This window comes from Amblyomma maculatum, chromosome 5, assembly GCF_055883805.1.
Source record: "Amblyomma maculatum isolate TAMU_Amacu chromosome 5, ASM5588380v1, whole genome shotgun sequence".
In the NCBI taxonomy this organism is placed as follows: domain Eukaryota; kingdom Metazoa; phylum Arthropoda; class Arachnida; order Ixodida; family Ixodidae; genus Amblyomma; species Amblyomma maculatum.
In genome coordinates this window covers 160,269,722-160,289,454 of record NC_139348.1, presented here as the reverse complement: position 1 = coordinate 160,289,454, position 19,733 = coordinate 160,269,722, and the positions used below count along the sequence as shown (strand labels likewise).

Below are 19,733 nucleotides of genomic sequence, written 5' to 3'. Positions count from 1 at the left end.
CCGCGCCAAACTGCGCGGTACCTTCATCATTGGTCAATGAAAACAACAAAAGAAAAGGAACTGAACGCAAGAAAAAGAAAAGAAACGCGGAAGAACCTTTAGAAAAAGAAAGCTCACGAAATAATATCAGTCTCTGTGGATTTGGCAGGCGTTTTCGACGTGCTCTGCTTTGTGTTAGTTCCAATCTGCATGGATAGAAACGTGCGGTTTACGGCTCGCTGTGCTGCCAAGACAAACACGACGGCCAATACGCAGTGGGGCGACGTTTAGAGGAGCTTTGGCCAAATCAGGGGGAAAGATAGAACGAGGTTAGGACTACCGTCTCTCTGAATCTGGCACTGAGTTAGCCTAGCTCAGCCAGCACGCGTATGAGCAGACGTTGACGACGCTCAGCTAGGAGGGGAAAAAAAAACAACAAAACAAATATCAAGTGAAACGCGCACTCCCTGACATGGGCTCCACCTTCGTATTGCCACGTGGAAACAGTCACGTAGACCTGTGCGTACACCGAGCACTCTTGTGCCTCCCAACAGTCTGCAACAGCGCTGTGTGTATTATGTAAAGTGCGTGCTGACACCGATACGTGCTGCAGTGCTTTTGCGAGCTTTTCCGCCGCTCCACTGAAGACGGCGCTGCGAACGGATTACAGTGCGAATGGTGGTCCGGTACGTGTGCGCTACTTTGAATCGTTGAATGAATCGCATAGCGAATTCATTGACGCGTTCTCTTCCTAAACCAGCTGACAGCGAAAGTCGTGTAACATGGCGCTAGTGGGCTATTCAACTTTTTCTTGGCTCGATTCTGGTACTATATATACATACCACAGGCACCCGCATAAATGATACGACGATGAAGTATTGATAGTTCGGTTGAGTAAAGAGAAATGGCGTCCATGCCGGCTGTCGCGGAGTGCTCTTTGACACTTTACATCTCTATATGCGTTGCGCTGTACGCGAAGTCGCAGGCCGGATTCCCAGTTGCATCTCTGTGGAGGCTAAACCTTAAATACGCACACGTGCTGCGCGATGCCAATGATCCCAGGCAGTGCAGTCGTTGCGCGTAGAAAACCGATTAATCGTCAACGTTACCGCCTATCATTTTCCCTTCCACTCGCTAGTCGGCCATTAAGTGGACCACTGGCTGGGGCTTCCCAGTGAAATTCTGATTAGGCATCCGAAGCTGCGGCACACTTGCCTAAGTCAGAGGATGCTCTACCAAGCAAAGCAGGGGCTAGCTGGGCTTTGCTCCCTCGCGTCCTTGGATGTAGATCCTGGAACTACGCATAGTTACCGAAGGCGGCGTCCGTGCGCTCGTTCATAATCGTCGCTTTTTGGTCAAGCGCGCCGGGAATAAACCAGGATTATGTACATGTCAGACGCTGAAAGGTTAAACAGAGTCCTCGGCGAGGTCTCTGAAGGGCACAACGTTGCGAGCTAACCAAGTACGCCACCCGGCTGCGGTCGCTTGAGCACGTCCACTCACCATCGGTCACGACAGAAACGGCGCCGTGGCGTGCTCATCCGTACTCACGCACGTGACTCGTTGCCTCAGATGGCGTGAGGCCCCGCGTTCAAAACCGTTGGGTACGATCCTCTTAAAACTCTGGCCAAGGATGTCTGGAAGCCGTTGTCTATAAAACACGAGACGGAATGATGCAGACAAGCGCTTGTCCCCGCGTCTTCCTGCCTCGTTTCCCAATGCGTTTCCCAGTGAGAAAGGAAAGCCGCACCTAGGACGGAGTCACCGCGACTGACTGAAAAAGAAAGAAAGACTAATGTTTCACATATTACTCACTTTACTTGGGATATACGATAATGGTACCTGTGTCCGTTGAAAAGGCATGTTTAGGCGGACATCGATATCATTAATTATCGCTGCAGCAAGCGCGTACGCAATCAAAATTGTGTTCCATCTGCAGTGCTGTACAGTATAGCCCGCTTCTACTTCCTGCGGCTGCTGAGACTTGGCACCACAGTGATGGCACCCGCCGTGAATCGCGTGCACCTGCCGCCCGGGCCGTGCCACATGTGCAATGAACAATTGCCCGGGCTCAATGGTTCGACGCTTTTGCGTTGACGTCATAGGTTCCCGCCGACGTCGCAACTTCCCGGGTCTTAGCTGGTTACAATTTGTAAGTAAATGTGCTCCCCTTTCCCATCACGCTTCGTGCGTACTGCTTCATGCACACTCTACAGAATTAATGTCCTAATTCGTGCTCGCAGCGGGTCGCTATTTCTCGGCGTTTGTTACCTATCTTACATCCACGCTGCAATAAGTCAAACCGGGCTCCCATTACATAACGCGGCTGCCCGAGGGCCTCGGGGAACGAGCTGTGCTGGTGCGAGGGGATGTCGTTAAGATGTCGCAGACAGCGGCGTCGCCTGGCGAGCGGGAAACTTACCATCTGTGGCCGACGCTGTTTATAACCACGGCGGCCGACTCATCGCGGCAGCGGCCACGCCTAGCCGCTACGGGCGCTGGGGCCCTGCGTGTATCGGGCATCACGAACGCCCCGAGACGAAGGAGGCCACACGCTAACGGCCGCTTAGCGGGGGACCGTGTCAGTGGGTTATACGGTTACACACGAGCGATGGCAAGGCGCTTGCAAGCCATTGCGCCTCGATCGTTTCTTCGCGTATAATGCGCGCTTTGTCGACGAGCGCTGAAATTAATTTAAAGCACGTTGACGGATCCTGCAATGCCCGGTGTGTATCACGTGCGATATACAGACAAAAGGGGCATAGTTATCATTCGTGCTTCCGCGTGCAATACCAATTCCTCATACGCTTGCGGAAACGATATATAGGAATTATTTTTCAGAGCAGGTCAGACTACCTGTCGTATTATAGTGAAGCACAATTGCATTAGGTATGCATTTCAGCAGGCTTACTCAGTGCTCAACAATAAGCAGCCTAAAATTTATATGGTCCTAAATGCCAAGCGATCACACAGCTTTGAATTTGGGCACCGATTTAAGGTGTTGCTTGTGCGCAGTTTAATTGATATCACGCCACTGAAAATCAAATACAGATTTTTAAACTCACAAATTCTCTAATGACGATATATTTACCGGGTGCTAATTGCTTTGCGATACTTTATTTCAATCTGGCCCCATTAATATACCATCAATCAGGCCGCTTGGGCCGCTTATAGAAAAAAAAAAATGCCGGTCGGAACTCCTGAAAGCACAGTTGGAACCAGTTGGAAACCGATGACAAGTAATTGGATCGTGGGCCGTTTTCATTTGTACTTTCAAAAGCTCCATAGAATGGCCCTTCTTTGTTTTCGAACACAATGGCGTTAAGAGTTTTGTTCAGTGAAAAACCCGGTGTCTACGTTATGAACAGAGTATCAGGATCAAGTTGGGCAGGTGATATTTGGCACATATGACACGACCGGGCACTGGCTGGTACGTCGACGGGTTGTGTGACGTCACGAGAGACCACGGAAGAGAGCTCCAGTAATGAAATGGGAATCAAACCGTTTCGATTCCTAGTCAGACGTGTCACTCGTTCAGGCACGTTCGTTCGGTTTGGTTAAAAGCTTGGCTTTGAGTGGCCACGTAGTGTGGCAGAGTACGGTTGTTTGCTAACGAACACGTGCGAGGTAAAAGAGGTAGATTAAGGGATTAAGTCAATAGCAAAGTGCATGTACACCCTCCCACTTTTTTTAACCTGAACGCACGAGCGTCCACCGTCGAGTCGATAAGCGCCATACGACGGAACACAGCGGCGAAATGAGCGAGAATACGCGCGTGCGCGCAATGAGCACTCCGGTGCAGCTGTCCTCTGCCAAGCTGTTTTGGGACCTCACCCCTGCTTATTTTGAACACCGTTATCGTCATCATATTTTCTGAACGCTTCAATCAAGTTTTAAATAAGCGGTCAGGTGGTAGTGCTGGATGGAATGCGATATCCGCCCGCTGATTATACTACATGCGTATCAGCATTTTGTTTCTTTTTGCTTATCAATTCACACGTTCCTCTCATACAGGAAAGCAGGCGGTATCACGTACGTGGCCTTTTCTAATCTTTTCCCAGAGGCATGCAGAAAACAGAAGGAAATGCAATAACGCACAAAAAAGCAGGTCGGGTTGGATCTGGTTCCCGTAACAGTCTGGCAGAGGACAGCTGCACCGGAGTGCTCATTGCGCGCACGCGTGTATCCTCGCTCATTTCGCCGCAGTGTTCCGTCTCAGCGCTTATCGACTCGGCGGTCGACGCTCGTGCGTTCAAGTTAAGAAAGTGGGAGGGTGTACACGAACTATGGAAGCCGCAGACTTAATTTTTGTTTCTTTCTGTATATGTATGTGTGTGTCACGGGCAGAGGCACATTATTATTTTTTTTTTGGGTAGCCTCACCATAATATATGTGTGTGTGTGTGTGTGTGTGTGTGTGTGTGCGCGTGCGCGCGCGGGGGAGAGTTTGAATCCGCAAAGTCGTATTTTGCTGTCGAACGTCATGTCGACTGAGCTATAGCGATGGAAACCACGTAAACACATAGTGTCCCCAGTAAGCGATCTCACCACACGTCGGAAAACACGATATCGGGCAAACGGAATCATGCGTACAGCCACAGCCCCGGTGGCTGACCTTGGGGCATTACTCACTCATGAAAAAATGCAGCATCAAACGGACTGCAGATAGAAATGGTGCAGAGATTCACCGGGCCACAAATAATACGCCCCTTCGTCTTCCCTTTCCTGTCGGGGAATAACGCAGTAAAAATCACACGAAAGCAGGAAACCGCGCACACGTTTCCACCCGAGAGCGGTTCGTTGGTCACCCGCCTCCACGTGGGAAAAGCCCGGCTGTTGGCCCGCAACGTGACCGTGCCCGCATGCGCACGCTGCTCCGATGCTATCAACACTCGCAGGGCCATGGCGTGCTAGCGCATTAATTTAAAATAGTAATAAAAATAGCGCTCGAAGTTTATTGCACGGTCCACAGTTTGCACACTGGCGCAGATAGCAACACGTCGTTATGCGTGTGTGCTTTTCGGCTGCGAAGCTGGCGCTCACCGCAATCTACACCGTTTGGGTAACTTTCAAAGACTTCGATCTTGGCGGCGATGTTGGCACAATGCATTCCTTAAACAATTTTTCCGCCGAAATGCTGCTGAAGTCTGCCTCCGTGTCCGGGATGCCGCTCTAAATGAATTCATCCCGCTAAAGGATGCAGAACGTTGTTAACTGCGAGCATTCATGCAGCTTAGTCCGTGAAAAAAATAACTCACCAAAACCGCCATTTTTGCAAGACCGGTGAATGAATCGCCACCTCTTGGTTCCTTGTCGAGGTAACCACTACTGCAATGTTCAAAACACCAACTCGCTATATTATCTCGTGACTGTGATTGCTTGAAAGTTTGAGCACTAAAAAGAGTTCTCAAAATTTACCGCTCGTTTCTTTCCATGTACAGAGTTGCCAGACGCGTTACTCCCCGCCCGTTTTCAAACGATGTCACTCAACGGAACGTTTTCGTTGCGCGTTGCAGGAACCATGGGGAGTCTGGCAGGCGGGACCGCCGGCTCCATACTGGCCGTGCTGATTCCCCTGCTCGCCCTTCTGGGCGACCACCCTTGCCGAGCCCAAGGGGACACGCCGCCCGAAGCGAGCTTGGTGCGCTGCAACGACACCTGCGCATCCCTGACCGCTGCCGGCGACAACGACTCCTCGCCGATGACGGCACAGTACAGCGACAACCCGTTCCACCGGGCCAACGTGTGCCGATGCGATGACGCGTGCGTCAAGTTCGGCGACTGCTGCCGCGACGCCCCGGCACTGTTGGCGATGACATCCGGCGGTGTCGGGCCGTCCGTTGAGTGGGAGTGCGTGCGAGTCCGGAGTGACATGCAGGCGACGTGGGTCCGGCGAGCCTGCAAGGCCGGCTGGAGCGGCCCCAATGAGGTGCGGCAAAAGTGCGAGGACGGTGCTGACCGGCGCGTCACCGACCCCAATGGCATGGCACCGGTGACGTCGCCGCGCAGCAACATCACGTACGCCAATGTCTTCTGCGCCGTCTGCAACGATGACTTCGAAGACGTCCACCGGTGGAAGGTGAGCCGACCTGCGCTTGGTAGTTGGTGCTACATAATCCCCTAGTGCAGCGGTTAGGGCGCTCGGCTGCTGTGCCCGCAAGGATACGGGATCGAATCACGGTAGCGGCGGCCGCATTTCGATGGAGGCGAAAAGTTAGGCGCCCGCGTGCTGGGTGATATCAGTGCACGTTAAAGAGCCACAGGTGGTCGAAATTTCCAGAGTCCTCCACCACGTCGTCTCTCATAGTGCGAGTCTCTTTTGTATGTTAAAACCCCGTAAACCAAACTATAGTACATAGTGGACACATTCGCTGGAGTACTGCAAGACTGCACATGAGGCCAACCCAGACTCTAGAACAACAGTATGCTTAATCCAAAAAGAAAAGATCCAAGTGCATCGTGGTATCGAAAATTGAAGAAATACAGAACTCGCTTATTTGCACAGGATGTAAAAATCAGTGTTCTGTCATGTTTGTTGATGTCATTTTAGAGTGGCTTATGGCTCTACACAAGACTATTGTGCATGACCGTTACTTTTAGTCTTGTGTCACTTTTCATCTCTCAAAGCTATATTAAACCCATGCACAGCTGTAAATGCCACCAACATACATTGAAATCTGTACATCATTAATCAGTGAAGGGGTGCCAACAGAATTAACGAGGTTTGCGAGGTTGCTCCATGAATGCAGCGAATGGTCTGAGCAATCACAGTTACTCTTTGCAAGGCTAGCATTACCTGTATCTAATGGTTTTAATTTATGTCCTTCGCTGTCCATGTGATCTTTTGATGTGAAATATGCTTTCCTTATGGAGAGTGTGTTAAAGCAGCTTGCACCATTGTTTTAAGGCGAAAGCCTTTAATGCTTCATCGTTGTCGACAGACGGTTGTCTGCAGAGGTGTCATGCTTTCGAGAGCGAGAGTTAAAAATAAATTAATAAACCTTGTCTCCACCGGGAATCGAACCTCCATCCCTCGGATCCCTAGCCTAGTGCTTTACCAACTGCACCACGCCCCGGATCCTGAAACACACTTCATAATTCGAGTGATAAATACTGTGCCTTTCCTTTCCTGTAAACAAACTATAGAATGCCGGTGAACTTTGATGCCTTCAATGAAATGCTGGTTGTGTTCGACAAGGGGGTGGGTGATGTACGGTCACGACAGATCTTGACTACACCAGGCGATTCATGCTTATACGAAGCTGACCGCGCCGGGCGTCCGATTCAGGCGTACATTGCACAACACAGGGAACAGAAGCAGACTCAGATATCTAGGAGGCGTTAGTACAGCAGGCATCAATGGCGTTTGAAATTAATTTACAGGATTTGAAAAGGTGCAGTATCTGTCACAATTCTCCACCGACAGGGAGTGAAAAAAGAGGAGATAAAGGTGCCGTAGTGGAGGGCTATGATCTACCGCGCTGTAATGACTTTCGCCTCACCACACTTTAGTGGTCCAAAGTGCTCTCTAGAAGTTTTTATTACATACGCAGTATGATGATTCTGTTCACACCCCTTCCTTTCAGCCCCAAATACTTGGTCATTGAGCTAATTGGACTTCCTGGCTGTGGTATGGATAAACATAGAGCTGCATCTGGTTGATAAGAGAAACACAGTAGCAGTTATGGGAGGTCTGCAGACTGCAGTAGTTAGATGGCTTATTGCAAATGTCCAATTCCACGCAGGTGAACCTGGACTGCAAAGAGTTCTACGGTCTCATCAACATGACCGGTGAAGACATCCGAAACAACATCCAGCTGGACCCCACAAATACTAGCTGGGGTGTCTGGTTCACTGCACCTGGTGACATTCCACGCTTCTTTGCCTGTGTATTGGAATATGCACCCCAGAACCTATCAAGTGCATTCACCTGCAATCCCTTTGTGTCAACGTGCGATCCCAGCTGGGCCGGTACGGAGACTGAGAGGCTGTGTCTGTCGTACCAGTCGGTGGTCAACGTTTACGGTGTGAACTATCGTAACCCAGAGTGCATGGTGTGTAACAACGACACCGCCCCACTTCAGATCTGCGGCTTCTACAGCGACACCAGCTTTGTCAGTCCTCGTGGCTTCAGCTTCAGCATACTCATGGATGTCAGTCCCTCTGCTGGCAATATTGTAGGCAAGAAGCAGCGCTGTGATTTTGGTGAGCTGTACGACCCATTCTACAAGACATGCCGGAATGTCCTGTGTGGCCTCGAAGGCTACGTACTTGAAGGTGATAAATGTGTCAAGAATAAATATCCTGACGATGATGATGCAGGCTTAATTCAGCCAAGGAGTGGCAATGAGTCTTCACCCTACGCTCACGAGTTCCTCACATGCCGGAAGACGTTGTTGAAGAAGGGAGAGTATGTGATCAGGCCCAACGGCTACCTTTATGCTATGCGGTATGATCGCAACTTTGCTCCCGACAGCTTTAGGCTGGAGTTTCCAGGCCTTGAGGCCCTTGTGTGCATTATTTTCAATGGAACCAATGAGATAGCCAAGTTTTCTAGAACTATGGGCTACGTCTCTGCTGTGGGTCTTGGTGTGTCCGTCACCTGCCTTGTGGCACACCTTATCGTGTTTGTCTTGGTGCCGGAAATGAGGAACCTGTCTGGACGAAACCTGGCCAGCCTCTCGTTTGCCCTCCTGGCTGCTTACCTCAGCTTTCTTGTTGGCATGATTGGCGAGCCTCATGCACAAGCTTGCCGAGCCTTTGCGGTCATGACATATTACTTTTTCCTCTCTTCATTCTTTTGGATGAGCACCATGGCGTTCGATGTCTGGCGGACCTTGCGCGTCGCCACGCGGGAACTGCGGGTCAGTTCTGGCACCCAGTGGCAACGCTTCACTCTCTACAGCCTCTTCTCGTGGGCCCTGCCAGCCGTCGTCGTTGGTCTCGCAGTCTTTTTCGACGACCGCTCCGCCGGCATCGCCGAGGACTTTAGACCTCTGTTTGGGCGCCATGGCTGCTGGTTTGGCCAAAGGAAGGCCCTCCTCGTGTTTTTTGCCGGTCCTGCTGCCGCACTCATGCTCCTCAACGTCATCCTCTTCACCTCCACCGCTGTAATGGTGGTGAGCACGACAAGGTCCAGTGGCCAACGTTCCACCAGTGCGGCGAGGCGCAATTTCACTCTATATGTCCGGCTTGCCATCATGATGGGCCTGTCCTGGATCTTGGGCTTTGTGGCCGGGTACTGCGATGTCGAGGTGCTGTGGTACCTCTTCATTGTTCTGAACACGCTGGAAGGGCTGGGCATCTTTGTTGCTTTCTCGTGCACGCACAAGGTTGGCACGTACCTGAGGGACAATGTGCTCCGATGCATCAAGCGCGAGCCATACCGCACAGGCACTCTCAGCTCGGGCTCTGGATACAACTCTCAAAGCACTGGAACGACGAGCTCGGGATTCTCACGCCGAGCGTCTCCTCGCAGCTCGACAAACTACAAGCGCACAGCACCCTACCTTGGCAAGAAGAGCAGCATGGACATGTATTAGACCGGTGCATAAATCATTTGTTATCAAAAGAAGCACGAGTGCTTTCGTGGCGCTCTAGTGCGAGCAGGCACCGCATCTTGTCACGTCTTGTAGAGCTGCTACAGACCTTACCTTTTAAACTCCTCTGGTGAACGCTGTGCAGCCGTTTCTACAGAGGACACTAGTGTTCCTATTCCATGCATGGTTCCTGAATCTCATTTTGTGACGTATTTATCTTTCGATCCATCAGACCGTCTCTCTTTGGTTCTAATCTACATCTTTGTAATGGCTAAGTCAATGACTGTTCCCAGGTCTTCTCAGGATGACTGCGCCAGTTTTTGTATTTTTTATTTATCATTGTGTGATGAGCAAATTCATCAACTGTACTTTCAGACTGCATCTCTGTGCTGAAAAAAAAAAAAAAAAAAACAGAAGTCCTTGCGAACAGTTTTATCACGCTGTTGTGCGTTTCGTGCCACAGAAGACATTCTTTGCCAGCACGATTGTGAAATACCAAAGTTGTGTGCGAGTGAGTGTGTTAAGCGTGTGTGTTGAGTGCATCATAAGACTTTATTTTATGTACATATTTTAACCTGATACTCTTATGACCAATCCTGTAAATAAAGATGTAGACATGTTAAACAGTTGCCAGTGGCTGTCCTTATATGTGTCCCTGCTTGCTGTCTGATTTCTCCAATGGCAACATTTTTCTCGCAAATTCACAACCATAGTCCTAACATTTTTTTTTCTAGGTGTGGACATATTGTGTAAAGGCTAGGCAGAAAGGCTGCTGTTTAGTCTAGAGTCTAGTGTATTGAAGCCAACATACCTTGTTCGACATGTTTTGTAATCTGTGTAACCACGCATGGACTAATGATGTGAATTTGTCATGGAGTTATTTGTCAGAAGCAGCTCAGCAGATAGTGCTAAACAACCTTTTTTCCGATATCTTCAAGTACTTGAAAGATGTTTTTTTCAGTGAATCAAGCTGCTTATTTAGTGAAAGGAACCATATTTATTCAACCAGGCCAGTCTTTTGATATCGCCCAAGATGAAAGCAGAGCTCTACTGCAGTATTCGATTATAATCCGAAACAACACCTGGTAGCACAGATTTTGGGTAAAAATAAAGTGAATATAGAATGGTTCAACATACTTTGATGACGTTCCATTCTGGTAACCTTTGTATGCATTTCAGTTTTAACTAATAGCGATGATTTGTGCCACACACTGAGGATCTAACAACTTCGTGCTTGACAGTGGGAACAAGTTCACCCAAAAATAGGTCTTTCAACAGGTCAGCCTGGACTCCAAAATTTTGTGTATGCAGTTCACGGACGCTACAGAGGACATGGACACATACTGTAAGCATTACTCCAAAAAAAAAAGAAAAGGAACAGTTTGCAGGGTCACAATCCTGTGGAGAACTGGCACCACAAGTTTAAGAAATGTGATGGCACTTTGTAAGCGCGTCATATGACAGCCCTTGAGACTGGAAGCACTTGGAAGAGTTGATGCGGGTTCTGTTCAGCTGGGACGCACTTGATGCACCAGTTCACGGAGTGCAGCACTTTCGCATTCATTTCACCAGTGTAGTGCACTCACACTCACATACACACTGAAGTGGAAGTGCAGTTGAAGTACTGTCGAGTAGACATAACTGCAGTCTGGATGAAATGGTGGCAGTTCTTTGTTTGAATGAGGCGGCTGTTCATGGAGAGAATTTTAAATCTGACCAATCCAGTCGAGTACTGTGAGTAAAATTTCAGAGTATTCATAGCAAGGGACCAGCACATGCCGACACTGCACAGCGATGTGTGTAGTCACTGTAAGTCGGTCTCTTGCAATGAATCCTTCTGAACTTATCGTTACAACTCTTAAATCATGCATGTCATGCATGCAAGAAGGTAAAATGAGATGTTGAAGATGGGTATACAAAGGTTAAAGGAAACTGAACAAGGCTTGAGAGGGAGGTTCAGTCGGCTAGCCAATGTTTCGGCAAGTCCCAACTTGTCGAAACATTCGCTAGCAGACTGAGGCTGCCATTTGGGCTTTGTTTGATTTCCTTTGACTATGCATGCACCAAATGTTTTTCAGAAAATTTACCATTTTCTGGCGCTAGTTTGCAATTGCACTTCATCCCAATTCGCTGTTTGAAATTTCTTCTGGCGGTTTGGTGAACACTGATGAGGCTGGCACACAGTAGGCCCTAACTTTGGTGGTGACATCCAAGGCGATCAGATGCCTGAGCCTCACTTGGCCATCTATTTCGCAAATTACTAGTGGCAAGCCTGATTTGCCTGAATGGACACTGCACATTTATGGCACTGCAATGGAACTATGTGAAATAGGTGTAGTGAGCATGGCGAAATCAAAAATATATGCACAAACTTTAAAAAATTGGCAAAGTTTCCAACAATATCACCACTGAAGCACTACGGAGGAGGGGCGCTTCAGTTCACGCAACTTAGAAAAAACTGGGGGACTCTCAGGCTTCACCTTAAGAGTAGCGTGCAACAGCACGTCTTTAACGTTGCCCTTTTCTTTCGTGAAGCTTGTAATTTTTTGTCTAGGATGGTTTTTGGGGAAAGGAAGGCGCAGTATTTATCTAACTTCTAAATGGACACCTACACTTGCAATTAATGTCACACAATTGGAGGCAAACATGTGCTTGGTTCGAATTCCCATTGCAAATTAATTGACTAGCAAATGAATGATACGTGGGAAGCGAAATGGCACGATGCAACCTGGAACATTGCACAAAGAATAGTTCCATTTCAATTTCGATACAAAATCACGTGTGCCTTTTCATGTTACGCTGCCGCCAGCTTTTCTGCGATACTGGAGCCATCACGCTATCTTGTAAAATTGAGAGCAGGCATCCATGAAGGCGTGTGCAGTGATGCTGCTTTGTGGCACACAATACAATAAGAAGCACCGTGTGCAAAAAAAGTAAATATATATATATATAAAATCAAACCTGGACTGCTCACCACCGTGACAGTGCTTTTGGAGAGCACTGCCAAAGGAGAGCACTGATCGTCTGTTGGAGCACCGTTACCTTCGACAGTGTCACACGGTACACTACAACATCTGTTTCCATCTAAAATGAATAGATCTTGCCTCATATTGTATAGGTCGAGCGCTCCAATACCTGAGAAATTATTTATAGTCTTAATTGAATACTGAAAGTCTCGCGAAATAATATGTAGTGCCATCTTGAAGTGAAATTTCACCATTACATGTATTCCACCGTTTGACCAAATCACGGGGAAAATATAACTGATTTTCTTAAGTTTCCTTTCCCTTTCAGTAGTGTTGATCATGCTTTATTAAATAATGGGCCGTCCAGCCGGCCCTCATGGCGGCGAAGAGACATGATCTCGATGTTCCCACGTGGGAGACCTAGGCCCGGCCATGCTAAACACTGCTGGACATCAAATAAAGTTATTCCTGCTCCTCCTGTCCAATGCACCCTTCAATAAAAAGCAAGTTCCTTCGCACTCTTAGCTTTTGCCACTAGATGGCTCCACAGTGCTTTTAAATGTTTTTCCTAAGTGGTAAATATGATCCACAGGTATACATCCCTGTGCTGTAACAGCCTTGGGCATGGAAACTGAAATGAATAATACTCTATACTAAAAATGTCTAATTACTGTCTGCCAGGACTAATTTATATTAAGCTTCGGTCCATCGTGCTCGCTGATCATAATTTCCAGCGTCATGCTATATAAATATGGGTGCACATACTGATAAAATGTTTCTACTGTGGAGCTAATGACTTTACACAGTAAGCACTCGATTGAGTCGTAAAATTTTCAATGCTTAAAATGCAGTGTTCAGTCCCTCTAAAAGAATTGATGTCCATGTACAGAGAGCTCCAATAAATGACAAAACTGTTTACACTCTTTTGCCTCCTTGGTCGATGATGTTACATGCAACACGCACAATATTAAATTATAAGGATAATAAATTTGAGGACACTTTTCTTCCACCTTAAAAGTAGGATGCAACAGTGTTAATTCAAACACAGAAACGAACGCTCACTTTTTTGTTCACAATGACACAATTCACAAAAATGGCAACGATGCTCTGCAGGTTCTGCACTGAGAACTCAAACAAACATGGCACGCACTTTATAATGCGTGCGTGCCATCTGTTCAGGCAGTGGCATACAAAGGAGAGAGTGGGCTCTCTGGTGGCCACTGCATTGGAGGCCCCACTACGCCACATCAAGCAAACAAGATATGAAACGGTACATCTTGGGATGTTTTGCTCAAGTCACTGTCGCGTGTTTTTCTGCAGCACAGGCTCATCATGCATCACGTAATGGGGCCATCAAATATAAACAACTGAGCTAATGAGCTTGACTGTGGTAAAAACGCCAAAGAAAGCAATGAAGAGGAAAGAAACTGCAGTGGCCTTTTGGTCCTACATCAAAATCGGTACCAACCGCAACCATGGTTTTTGTTGTTATTAAAGCTTTCAAGCATGCCCCTTTACTTACATTCAAGCCTCATTGACTTGGTTTTTAAAGGCTTGCATTTGTGTTTGCAATTTAGGTGTCCAGCATCAACATGGCCCTTTTTATGTCTGTTTTCTTGCCAGTACGACATCTCCCGCATTTCCTGAAGAAGTCCTCCATTGTTGCTATGATGACAAACTTGACAACACAAGTCTGCAAGCCTTTCAATAGAAGTTAGGCAAATCTCAAGTGGCTCAAAGAGATAACACTGCGACGAAGCTGCAGCAATATTCATTGTGTCACTGTGGTCTGATTATGAATTTCACTGCACAAGACTCGAATGAAATGATCACTTTCAGCATTTGTAATGAAGTGTTGACGATGTGCCCCAATGTTCTCCACATAACCCAACTTGAACTGGAGTATAAGGTGAGGCATTTGCAATAGTTATAGTGTTGAGAATGCTGTGATCTCAATGTAGAGGAAGCCCAGGTGTTCACCACACAACCTGATCTCAACACTGTTCACTTAGTGCTGCACAGTAGTCAAAAGCGCCTATGCCAGTGATGCACCAACATCATCATCGCAATAAAACCCGATGTCCCTGCCACAGAGCATTCTTTAAAGGTCTTCAAGAAGGCTGGACGCACCTTTTGACATTGAAGCATACAATTTCCAAGGGTTTCTGGGATACCTGCATGGCATACAGCACCCATAGCACTGTCCACCTTTGAATACAAAGAACCGATTCTCAAACACCTTTGCACTGTCCGTGTGACAGGGGTGCTAGTCTACTTGAGGACAGAATTTCCTTGTGGTAATCTCGCACGACCCGTATTGCACATACAGTGGCCACACCATCTCGGCAGATTTCCCATGATTGTCGCTCCATCTCACTGTCTTCCACCCGCAACAACATTTCCCTTTTCTTAGCGTGCCTTGCATCCTTCTAAGAGAGCGTTGCTTATCTACCCTACTGCATTACAAGTCTAGCCAAAGCTCGTTTCCTTTTCTTGATTAACTACTACATCACCGTGCATCAACACTTCTCTCTTCCTACGCACACATCAAACACCTACATCTTCAAGTTCAAGCCAAATTGTCTGGCACTAAAAAAAAAAACACAATACAGTGGGCTCTCATTAATTGGAACTCAATTGTTAGGACATACAAAATAAAAAGAGTGACTGCTGATAAGCATGCACTGCCATACTGCCACACGGCTATAAAGGAAAGCTATAGAGCTTCCACGAAAACATAGTGGATGAAAAATTACATTTAAATAAAAGCAGCCACATTACTTGAACTGACACTGCATCCCTGTCAATGTCATTTGCATTAAAGACACCAAAGACAACACTAAACAACTTGTGCTCTGTAAAAATCAATTTTTCTAAATTCCTAATTTCCTGATTCCTAATCAATCTGAGAAAATTGTATTTAGAAAATTATAGACACCAAATTTTAGTCAGTGTTTTCATCGTTTAGCAATTAGATATTACAATATGTGGATCCTCCCATAGTATTTATCTACGACCGCTAATTTTAATTCACAACAAGAATTAAGCTTTTCTTGCAACATAGCGCTAAATAGACGCAGGGACACAGCAAGACACACGGGACGCGCCCGTCCCTGTCTATTTAGCGCTATGTTGCAAAAAAACCAACTCGCCCAAGCTTCCATTTGGCAAGAATTAAGCCAAGCTGCCTCAAAAGCTAGAATTATAACAAATGGAATTCTATATGGAATAGCTATACTGCCATTTTTCTTATGTCTCGTGCTACCTAAACACCAAACTACAAATCCCTAACCTCTTTTAGTTGATGAAACCAAAAAAGCATCTAGAAGAAATTCCAATATAAATTATTTAGCAGTCGCAGAGAAATACCATGAGGTGATGCATGTATGCTGATGTCTGATGTATCAATTCAAAGACAACATGTAATAAAAACTCTGGTGTCCTTGCTCCTTTAAAGAGCTTTTCATTAGTTGATTCCAATTGACAACGTTCCTGCGAAAAAGGTGACGACTTCTGCATTTCATTCTTCAGGCATTTAGTAGGTTATAGGAGCTCTTAAATTTGTTCTCACAGTCCCTTCACAAAAGCTGCTTTAAATTTGAACATGCATGTTGCAAATATACATGTTCAAACTGTTCAACAAATTTTGATGTCCCCTTTGAGCATGAATTATTGAGAGTCAACTGTTTTCAAAAGCCCACAAGAGCTTCCACCATTGTGGTGGTGAAATTCATGCCAACAAAAGATATTGACAGACTTCTTCACAAAATGTCTTCAGCTGAACACGACTTATCACTTCCTACTCGAACAAGCTGGCAAGGTTCAACACAGTCCACAAAGATGTCCATTTGTCAGTCCACTGATGCGTCAAGTCTTGATTTTTCACCACAGTTTACAACACAATGATCCTGTTCACCTAATCCATCACAGAGTAGCTCTAGGAGCATTGAATGTTGGCAACAAAGCAACCACCAGGACCAATGCACCATGAGTTTCTTCACATACTAAGGTGCATTCCTGGGAGCTTCGTTTCTGTTCACTGAAACACTCATTCAGTTTGTAGGCCATGTTGGAACACGTGAATTGTTCATCAGGAACTTGGAAGGAAACGGCCTTGCTTTTGCCAAGTGGGCAGCCACCTTTAAAAGGTATCACTAAACATTGTGCCACAAGGGTTACGTCACCACAGCGTGTACGAAGCCAACTCGAAACTCATTCATGCCGTGGAGACTTCCTCAGAATGGTGAGTTCATGCCAAGCTTGGTTCCAAACTCTAGCCGCGCCCTTTTCTGCTGCCGGCGATTCGCCCTGTGAAACATGAGAAGAAGGGAGGAGAAATGACCTCACACTACTGTAGACTGAAAGATAATTTCACTGAACATAATTTGCACATTGTAATGACTCCTTTATCATATATACTTCACCACGGGAGCATCTGAGGCATAAAAACAAAAAACAAATAATGAATGAATGCCTTTATTTTAGGAAAAGAATTCCTGAGCCGACTGGTTGTCAATATGGTGGGACAGAGGCTTAGAATGTTCAGTATTGAACAGCAAGGAGTTCATTCCTCATATTGACAACCAAAGACTACCAATCCCAAGAGATCAATCAAAATAAAGCATGGGAACAGCGGTTGCTCTTGTGATGACAACAACAGTGAGCTAGTTTCATTTCCAACATACCGACATTAGTACAGCCAACCAGCCTCAGGCTTTTGCTATGCCCTGTTCCAGACGCCCTAGTCTGTTAATCACTTTCTTAAAGCTACAACGCACCATTACGATTACTGCTGCTACAGTAAAACCACCGTTAGGTCAAACTCGAAAATCTCGACACACGTTGAAAGTAATTTATGCAGCACAACGAAGTTCTTGAACAAGCACTGTGCATTTAATGCTACCGCTTATTTTGAGAAAGGTTTTCATGATCAAATTTGGATATCATGAAACTTGGTCGGCAAAAACTCAAACGAGGACCATCAGCTGGTGGTCTGCACAGTTTTCTAATCACGCTGTTAATCAATAATATGATAAATCGATGAGCAAGTCAAGCGCACCCCTCGGCACCCTCCTGTACTTCACGGGGCTTGTTTTCCACGGCAACAACAGAAGGTCAATAAAAGGTTGTGTGAAAAAGAACGGAAGGCGCCTCCGATCCTCCGTAGTAAGGAAAGCACAATCACAATGTGCTCGTTTACCTGATCTCGTGTATCTTGACCAGCTCGTTGAGTGGTAGGAGCATGAGGGTCCACAGGAACCCCGTGAGCCAAACGTACTGAGGGACCAGCGGAAGCACTGCGTCCAGTGCCTCCGAAGCCCTGGCCCAAATGTTGCACGCACAGAAGCCCAGCTGCAGCAGCAACCTGAAAGCACGCATCACGATGACAACAAACTCTGCACGTGCTCCGCCCACCTCTTTTACAGAAAAAGTCACGCAGTATTTAGGGTCAAGCTGTGGTCAGCAGCTCCACAGAACAGGAGGAAGCCGTCAAAAAGCCAGCTGGCCCAAGAATCATAAGTTTATTTTCCAAGCCCCAACTTGTTGCCGCTGAAGTAGATTCTAGAGGCGTAGCCAACTAACTGGGAGCACAATCTACCTTACGTACCATGCCGCTCTGCGACAGGGTGTCATTGGATGCGGAAACAAAGTTGGACCACTTTGGACGACAGTTATCGTCATCCATGAACCAAGTTGAGGCTGAGTTAATGGCAACAATGACAGCACTAAATAGTAAAACAATTTTGTTTGCACAAGCACCTCTGCAAGGGAAAGTGCGCACAATCCAAAACACCTTGTGAGTAACATGAGTTCTCTTGTATGCAGTTTCGGAATAGTACCAGAACACTAAGCAGAGCTGTGGCAACTTGTCAAAACCAGCACTGCATTGAATGGCTGATCTCTTAGACAAGATAAGATAATGGAAGGTACAAAGATAAGAGCGTGTGCTACTCACACTGTCAGACTTGTGACCAGCCACCAACGATTTGTGGCTGGGTTCTGCTTCCACGAGGGCTTTGACCGGTGGACGAAGCTCATCGAGATGGCCACTGGGGAGGGAAACATAGTTTGCAAACAGAGTTGCAGTGTCGGCAGATCACGCAGCTTACACAGGTGGCAGTTCTACACTTCTCACAAATGTTGCTAACATTCTGGTGACACCGTTCAGGAATGAACTGCTGAAAAACATGCATTCAACATGTGTTTCTCATATGTGCAGAGTGTTCCATGTTGTGCAAGACAAGGGTTAGGAAAACCAGTATTGCACGTGTGCAGAGTGCAACAGATACAGGTAGCTACCCACACTAAGCAGGAGTATCCTTCGCTACTAATTCAGCCAATTTGCTGAAATCAATAAATATGTAGTACTAAAATCAGATGGAGAACTGAAAAGATTCAACTAAAGTTGCACAGCATCAAATGGTGCTGCTATGGGATGATTTCCGAAAAGATGGCATTATGCCGCACATGTATATTCATGCATTGAAAAGAGAACATAAAGAACTTGGGGAAATGCAACATGGCGGATGGCTGTGCATACTGGAAGTGACTACACCTGAGTAAACATGGCAACGCCATGTCACATGAAATGGGAAGGTAGGAATGTCTGGTAGGAGATTGACATGCCGCCTGGAAAAAGTTCAAAATGCATTGAAAAGGCAGGACATTTCTGGTTTTTCCAGGGCTAGTCTGAGGTGAAAAGTAAAGTAACTTAAGAATAGAGCTGCAGTTACGAAAAATGATTACCTTTCTGGTGGCCTACAACAATGGCACTAAAAATTTCATACTCAAGGAAAGCTACTCCATTTTAGTTATGGATTAGCATACGTAACTGCCTCCTGCACAAAAACAGCGAACAGTGCCGCTTCATTTTTGACTTGCAACATGTCTAGCACTAGTCTCGTTCAAGTAATTTGGCACACCAGTGCTATTACTTTTTTTAACTTCCAGATTTTATAAAAAGGGGCGACCCAGTGTATCATCTTGTGTCAAAAGCGGCTGCCAGCATGGTTATGGAGCTGTTACTACATCCCCTTTGGGCGCCGTGTCTCCATCTGAGGATGCGAACTTTGTGCACCATGCTGTGCAAAAAGGCAATAAAAAACGCCATTTTGAATGTTTCAAAACACCTGCCTTGAGCCACTTTAATGGTCAAGCGGCGCCATCTCAGATGAAGTCAACAAAATTTTGCCTGAAAAGCATGGAAAAAAAATGGATAATGGCTATGTTCTATGGAGCTAACAGTAAGC

The 19,733-nt window shown here is 46.6% G+C and overlaps 2 protein-coding genes across 7 annotated transcripts in view; one reads left to right on the top strand and one right to left on the bottom strand.

Moving 5' to 3' along the window:
• LOC146190124 (uncharacterized) overlaps positions 1 to 9,933 on the top strand; it is a 68,669-nt gene extending 58,736 nt beyond the window's left edge. For 3 of the 4 annotated variants that reach the window (XM_084604849.1, XM_084604851.1, XM_084604850.1), the window contains exons 2-3: positions 5,495 to 6,057; positions 7,724 to 9,933. In XM_084604849.1, the coding sequence (XP_084460975.1) occupies positions 5,500 to 6,057; positions 7,724 to 9,520 (2,355 nt within the window). In that variant the 5' untranslated portion in view covers positions 5,495 to 5,499 and the 3' untranslated portion in view covers positions 9,521 to 9,933. Of the gene's footprint in view, positions 1 to 5,019; positions 5,041 to 5,494; positions 6,058 to 7,723 lie in introns of those variants that run through there. The other variant, XM_084604852.1, reaches the window with a different exon arrangement.
• A 568-nt stretch (positions 9,934 to 10,501) lies between these two features.
• The window catches only part of l(2)k05819 (transmembrane protein 94-like protein l(2)k05819), a 55,625-nt gene continuing 46,393 nt past the window's right edge, over positions 10,502 to 19,733 (bottom strand). For all 3 annotated transcript variants that reach the window (XM_084604848.1, XM_084604846.1, XM_084604847.1), the window contains exons 27-29: positions 18,440 to 18,533; positions 17,684 to 17,848; positions 10,502 to 16,791 (exon numbers count right to left, since the gene is read on the bottom strand). In XM_084604848.1, the coding sequence (XP_084460974.1) occupies positions 16,719 to 16,791; positions 17,684 to 17,848; positions 18,440 to 18,533 (332 nt within the window). In that variant the 3' untranslated portion in view covers positions 10,502 to 16,718. The remainder of the gene's footprint in view (positions 16,792 to 17,683; positions 17,849 to 18,439; positions 18,534 to 19,733) is intronic.